At 31.7% G+C, this 7,710-nt stretch overlaps 1 protein-coding gene across 1 annotated transcript; it reads right to left on the bottom strand.

Annotated features, from left to right (window-relative positions):
• Positions 1–1,133: 1,133 nt before the first annotated feature.
• On the bottom strand, positions 1,134–4,041 carry LOC132737090 (E3 ubiquitin-protein ligase TRIM45-like). Its single transcript, XM_060724330.1, has 3 exons — positions 4,007–4,041; positions 2,186–2,515; positions 1,134–1,908 (listed from the first exon to the last, which is right to left on the bottom strand). Exons 2-3 carry the CDS (start codon positions 2,512–2,514, stop codon positions 1,134–1,136), a joined length of 1,104 nt encoding a protein of 367 aa, XP_060580313.1. The 5' UTR covers position 2,515; positions 4,007–4,041.
• Between the last annotated feature and the right edge of the window lie 3,669 nt (positions 4,042–7,710).

Genomic DNA, 7,710 nt, shown 5'->3' with positions numbered 1-7,710 from the left:
TTAAGCCGAAAATTTTAAGAAAAATAAATATTCGTTTTGTACATTGTTTTATTACCTTAACATTTTTCGCAAAATCTATCCATTACAGAGTTGTAATTTTTGAATTGAAACAAATCACATAATTTTAACAAGCTTTTGTATCATATTATATGTAATTGACAAGCATTCTTTCTTGTTTATAGAAGAAAAATATATTGATGTTTCAAAGAATATTCTACAAAGGTTTAGATTGTTTTAAATGTGCACTCGTATTTTTTATTTTCTAAACAGCGATTAGCATCAATACATGTTCATGGAAAGAATAAAACAATGTTGCATGTACATTGCATTTGAAATCACTCGCAGATTGATTTTCTTATAAGAGGTAATATGTTTGACGCCATCAATATCAATCAAACGCTAAACAGCATTGAAACTTAATAAGCATTTATAGCCAAACAACTGAGAATAATTATTTCTTGAGACTGTTAAACATCAGAACTCTATCAAATGTTTCTTCATCTGTAAAAATTGAAAGTAATGCGACTTTTTAGCAATTAAGTTCAATTGTAAATAAACTGTTTGTGTCGGCACATGTAACAATTAACCTATTTCTTCTCCCATCGAAGCACATACTGAATGGTGATTTCAAGACAGAGTCTTTCCCAATCAGTTCTCCGAGACAATTACCATCACTGTCGAACATAACGATGTTGTTAGATGTGGATCCGCATAGAAATACCGTTCCATCGTCAGCTACACATACACCTCGAGTATCCTTCAACCTACTGTCTCTCAGCTCTCTAATTACCGTACCATCCTTGTTAAGACAAACAGCTCCATCAGAGCTATCTGTCACGATCGCTGTGTCCATAGTGACAGCCATATGCTGAACAGATGATTTAAATATAGACTTCCCGTTTTGATCGTTGACGATACATTTTACAAGATAAGTACTGTATACGTTAACACCATTTGAGTTTGATAGACCATAGGATACACCACAAATAACACATTGTTTAATCCCAAACTGTCTACCGTGTTTTTATATCTTCTATTGTCTTTCCTTTGGGGACAGAGGTGAGCCAACGGAAAAAAAAAGTTTTGAATTTTTAATTGGTTGTTTAATTTTTCACCAGCCACTTCATATTTTACTACACTAATATACCCTGTAGGGTTAGCATCAAAATCAAATAGACGTTTTCTACACTATCATTAGTGTTGAGTCTTTTCACTTTGTTATTGAAACAATCAGTCATAAGGATCGTACCATCAGCAAGTCTACATATATCAGATATGTAACATTTCTGTTCGTCATTACTTAGCTTCACATTGATCTCTTTCATTGACTTTATTTTGTACTGCCTCTGTTTCAATTTCTGCTCATGGACAATTCCAGTTGTCACCTCACCTATAGAATTTGCTTTTGTGATGATGTCCGTCAACTCTTTATTTACAGTAAAAACGATAAATTTTGTACCTTCTGCCTCACCTTCTGTTATAAAAGTGTTTGCATCTTGGACTGTTTTCTTCATCAATTTCACCCGGACAAATTGCTGCTCTAAGTCCAGACTGTCAATTGTATACAGTTGTTCCTTAGTTTGTTTTAAGTCTTCAGCTGTGCGACCTGATACACTGATAGCAGATACGAGTTCCTCTTTCAATGTAGAATATTTATCATTTAAACATTTAGCTGTCTCTCTTTTCAATTTTCTAATATGTTCCATAAGTTTTGTCACTGTATCATCTAGTTTCCCTTCAAAAGCTTCCTTCTCTTTCTCTATTGCAGTTACATTTTGTTTCTGTTTAACTGTAAGTGACTTCACCTTGTCTTGTACAGTTTGTGTCCCATCTAATAGCGATTTAATCTCTGCTTGAGTGACACGTTGTTTTGACACATCTTCAATTTTGTTTACTTCGTGACAAGACCTACAATTTGTAATAAAGATAAATTTAATATACAAGTTTGATTAAAAAATGGCAAAAAAAAAAAAACAGAATCTATAAAGAACGCCCAAAACGGCAAAACTAAAAAGGATCAGTGTGGTTGAGTCTGCTCATGTAGTGGTATTGCAAGCAACCGTCAAAGCCCCTAGCACGCTTTATAATGAATAAAAATTAACCATTAATCAACCATTTAATTAATAAAACGTTATAAAAGAAAGTAACTAATATTTTTTATAATTATATATACTAGAATCATTACCTATGTTCTGTTGCAATACACAAGAGGCAGTACACCATATCATGTGTAAGGCAGTACATTTCAATTTCTCGGTCTGGATGGAAAAGACATTTTATCCTGGAAACAACAGCACCTCGTTTAGCATCGCTTTTATCCAGCAGTGTATGTTGCTGTGTAGCAATAAATCGACCATGGCATCTTGTACATGTCTTACACAAATATTCGTGACACTCAGGACAATACTTGTCGGCCTCTTCTCGGATATTGTCTTTGCTGCAAGGTGTACAAGTGAATTCAAAATCTGCATCAGAACCATCTTTTAACGATTGAAAATTACTTCCGTCTGCCATTCTGAAAAAAAATATTTTGTTATCTATTCTGAGTCTATATCTTTCTTGAAAGCTGAACTGTACAATATTTAGTTGTTTATCGAATGAAATTAAATACTGAAATTCTTTACAATGTAACAACTGCATCTTGATAAAAAAAGATATATACAATGTACCCATGTCCATGTTTGAGAGAGGTTGATATCCGAAATATTTACTGTGATCAAACATTTTATTCTCTCCTATCCTGTTATAAACAATATCTACGATCTTTCTTGGAGACCAGTGATTTTGAAAGAAAATATTTTCAAGATTCCATTAATAGAATCATGCACTTGATAATTCCTTGTACATCTATTCTAATACAAGAATTATTGTAAAATAAAGGACTCTGCTAATTTCTTGTACAGGTATTTTAACATACATTTGTAAGAATTATTGTAAAATATACTCGATAATTCCATGTACAGGCCTTTTTGATGAACCTTTGTTATGTATTATACCAAGATCATGAACAACTTTCTTTTTTATCTCATGATACTTTTAATGTCTGTTGTTCTTATTTAAGTGTAAATCTTAAGTAAAACTAATCTTATGACAGATGATTTAAATATATATTTTGCCATTTTTGTACAGTATTTTAATGATATAGAATACATAATTAATTTATACGTAAATAAGAAGATTAAAGATAAATGCTTACCTTTGCCTTCTTTCGTATCAACATTTATGTTATCATTATATGAAATCACCTGATCGTGATACGGTGTAAAGGGTAATGCATGGGACACTAAATTATTTCATTTCGCTAATGTTCCTCATATAAATAACCCACAAAAGCAGCAAGCATACATTTTTTTTGTTCTTTTTAAGGCCTCAGAGATTACATAGCATAATTCCAGATAACAATTACATAGAATAAATTCTGATAATGTCTCATTGACTATTGTGTTTCAACATGTTGAATAAAACTTCTAAATATACTGAGACTTAGAGCCTTTATTCTATTTCTCTATTTCAAAATAAAGACTTTATGTTAACGTTAAAAATCAAATCTACAGAAACGGAAATATCATATATCACACTCATCATATTTGGGTGCATAATTATGTAAAATTTATTCACTACGCTAGAAATAATTTTCTCATTTAAGATGAACATTTCACAGGAACTTGAAATGCTATCAATATTAACAATAATATCCAAAACATATCCCATAACTATTCTTTTTATACTATATAGGGGATTTTTCTAGGATAAATTATCGTTAATATTGATAGAATGTCAAGTTCCTGTGGTAAAATCATAGAAATTGACCTATTGTAGAGGCTAGAGTGTATGCAGTATATATAACAAATAAACCACAGTTAATTATAAAATAAACAGAACAGACTTTGTCTATATATTTACAATATCACACTGAAGTACCGTCTGCTTTGCTTATTTGCTTGTTTATTCAGTTTGGAGTATAAGATATAAAACATGAAACAAATCTACAGAAATGAATACAAACCTTCTAGTTTCGATTTCACTAATTCGTGAAACGCCCTCAAGTATTAGAAAAGTCAAACGCAACTAAATTGTTTCCTTCCTTATTTTTATGCAAAACCGACTTTGATTAATGATGGGAATTTGATATTCATTTTAGGAAATAAAATATCCTACAATATTAACTAGATTTCTTACCACATAAATATTGCTTTTCTTGTTCATGAAATTATTAAAAGCTTATATAAAGAGAGGAAGGAGAAGCATGTCATAGATAACAAAGTGTGTTGTAGACACAGCTAAAATGTATTATGCAAAACTGCTTTGATTATAATGTGTATTTTGGGGCATTTACTCAAAACAATAAAATACTGTTGTTTTTTGTGAATCTGAAAGTACATGTGTGTATATCAAATTTTATGAAAGTTATGACTTCACTTCGCCCTCAGCTAAATGTCGCTCACAATAAATTCCATAAAATTTGATATTAATACATAAAACATATCTAAGCCATTATGAATGAAACTTCTAACAGCTTGCACATCAACATTCAATGTTTCATTATAAGATTATAATTGAAAAGATTTGGCGTACAAGCCACCGACGCTTGGGGTGTGGAGCTCAAAATAATAATACATTATAGACGTTGAAAACGGCTTATATTAAGTTTTTGTGCCCCACTATAGGGGGGGGGGGGATTTAGATTTACCGTCCGGCCGTGCTCTTTTTGTGACGCACGTAGCTCAAAAAGTCATTGACCTAGAGTCATGAAACCTTACAGGAATGTTTATCAGCATGTGAAGTTGTGCACCTGGGTATTTTTATGTGGATATACTTATTATTTTTTAGAGTTATTGCCCTTGACTTAGTAAAAATTTGCAATTTTCAACTTGTGTCGCACGTAACTCAAAAAAATATTTGACCTAGAGTCATGAAACCTTACTGGAATGTTGATCAGCATGTGTAGTTATGGCATCTGGGTATTTTTGTGTTAATATATTTAGTATTTTTAGAGTTATTGCCCTTGAATTAGTAAAAATTTCCAATTTTCAACTTGGTCGCACATAACTAAAAAGGTATTTGACCTAATGTCATGAAACCTTACAGGACTGTTGCTCAGAATGTGTAGCTGTGCACCTGGGTATTTTTGTGTGGATATTTTTAGAGTTATTGCCCTTTAATTAGTAAAAATTTACAATATTCAACTTGTATTGCACGTAACTCAATGGACACATTTCTAGTTTTGATATATATATTCAGTACATGTGCTGGAATTGACAAAAACTTAATATGCATTTTATTTGGATTTTAAAAGGCGTTTTGAACTCCACACCCAAGTGTCTGTGGTACAAGCCAGACAAACAAATTAAACCACCAATACATTTTGCGTAATGACCGACACAGAACTGCAGTAAGTTGACAATATCATCAGAGTACTAGTTCTCCGTTCTTTAAGTGTATTTCTTCAAGCACATCTTCTGTGTACTTACTTTAGAAGAAATTCACCTTAAACTGAAAATCTGACTCCATTATACACCATTTAAACTTCATCTGTGGGGATATATTATAAGATCTTATGTACTGACAAGTGATTGTGCATTTAATTGTCAACTGAAATGCAGAGTTTTCACATTTTGAAATAGACAAATTCCAGACAATAAAAAGTATAAGCATTGAAACGAAAACAGTTGCCAAGGAGTATTTTGATGTTCATTCTGGGACAGACAGATACATATTCGGTCCCATGTTCATTAAATGCGTTTGATAACACCAGAATATTCAATATCCCAATGCTTAACGTGCTAAGTATCTTACATATATTTTTCATTTGTGTTTTCTTGATGCTTAAAAGTCTTACTTTCAAATTAAGAGGGCAAAGTATTTCATATATACTGAACATACATGTAAGTCAGTCAAGCAGTTATCTTTTTCCTTAAATACAGCATTTTCAGAAAGTTCCAACCAAAGATGATACTTGGTGATAAAGTATATTCCGATCTTTGTGACATTAACACAATATCAAGAGGTACATAAAACAAGCTTTATATCTTTATCTCATAAAAATTTATTATGTATTCTGTATTTATTTACCAATTTCAACAAAATATTATCGTATCATCATATCTTGAATTTGCTAAAATTATCAGCCAAAATTTCAATATTAATAACAATAATTCAAAATAGTACATGTAATAAGGGATCTTGATAAAAACATAAACATCTGAAATCACTAACATATTAATTCTATCCCATCAACATTCACTAAACGTTCGTAATTACATGTTCAACACATTGTTGTTAATCCCGCTTATTTTTATTTTTCCTGTTTTCCATTTTTCCAAGCACTCTAAATACTTCTTTTTTTGCCTCCCTATTCTTCTTCTGTTTTACTAAGTCCATTTTCTGCACTTGTTTATGATGTTTGGTCACTCTCTCACGCATTTTTACACGCTCAGTTCGCTTCTTATGCTCGTGCACAGATTTCAACATAGACATCATTTTAGCAATCTGTAACAAATCAAAAAACATGTACCTTACAGTAATAACAAAACTAGAAATGTGTCATCATGCCACGGATGCCCCCGCATGCAGCCAAAATTTCAGATGGTGCATTAATTATTTTTTTCATTTTAAGTTCAAAGCCCTTAAAACTTTTCAATGTTAACACTAACCATTTTCATACAATGTTCAAGCACTGAAATAATTCAGTCTTAACCTTTTAAAAATAGCATATTGCATATTTGTAGCCAAAAATAATGGCTAAAAGTATGAGTGCTGAAACTGAAAGTTCAAATTTTTCCAACATTCAGGAAGGGGAAAGATAAGTTTGTCTATTAATCATTGAACCACGACCAAATTCAAACTTAAACTGCTTATTCCAATTAGATGTATCTATATTATTTTCAAAAAGAAAAGGGACATAACTCTGCCAAAAAATCATCAAACCATGACCAAATTCCAACTTGACCTGCCCATTCCTTTGACATATCCATATGTCAAATTTAAGTTGAATATGTAACACTGTTGGGTAAATAATGAACAGAAACTGTAAATTTCATATTATTTTCAAAGTAAAAGGGGCATTATTCTGCCAAAAATCATTGAACCATGACCAAATTCGAACTTGGCCTGGGCATTCCAAAAACATATCCATATGTCAAATTTGAGTTGAATGTGTTGTACCATTGGGGAGATAATAAACGGAAACTGAAAATTTCATATTATTTTTCAAAGTAAAAGGGGCATAACTCTGCCAAAAATCTTCGAACCATGACCAAATTTGAACTTGACCTGTATTTTCTCATGACATATCCATATGTCAAGTTTGAGTTGAATGTGTTGTACCATTGGGGAGATAATGAATGGAAACTGAAAAATTTTATATTATTTTCAAAGTAAAAAGGGGCATAACTCTGCCAAAAATCATCGAACCATGACCAAATTTGAACTTGACCTGTATTTTCTCATGACATATCTATATGTCAAGTTTGAGTTGAATGTGTTGTACCATTGGGGAGATAATGAACGGAAACTGATAATTTTATATTATTTTCAAAGTAAAAGGGGCATAACTCTGCCAAAAATCATCGAAACCATGACCAAAATTTGAACTTGACCTGTATTTTCTCATGACATATCCATATGTCAAGTTTGAGTTGAATGTGTTGTACCGTTGGGGAGATAATGAACGGAAACTGAAATTTCATATTATTTTCAAAGTAAAAGGGG

The sequence above is a fragment of the Ruditapes philippinarum genome, unplaced genomic scaffold (genome assembly GCF_026571515.1).
Source record: "Ruditapes philippinarum isolate M1 unplaced genomic scaffold, ASM2657151v2 ctg12038_1_1_1_1, whole genome shotgun sequence".
NCBI lineage: Eukaryota > Metazoa > Mollusca > Bivalvia > Venerida > Veneridae > Ruditapes > Ruditapes philippinarum.
Note: the sequence above shows the minus strand (reverse complement) of the source record. Positions and strands in the feature narration are given on the sequence as shown.

Bases quoted from the DNA above. Each gene is read 5' to 3' on its own strand.
- LOC132737090 (XM_060724330.1), bottom strand. From the start codon at position 2,514: ATGGCAGACGGAAGTAATTTTCAATCGTTAAAAGATGGTTCTGATGCA. The intron at 1,909-2,185 runs GTAATGATTCTA...TACAAATTGTAG, and splicing joins TGTATTGCAACAGAACATAG to GTCTTGTCACGAAGTAAACA.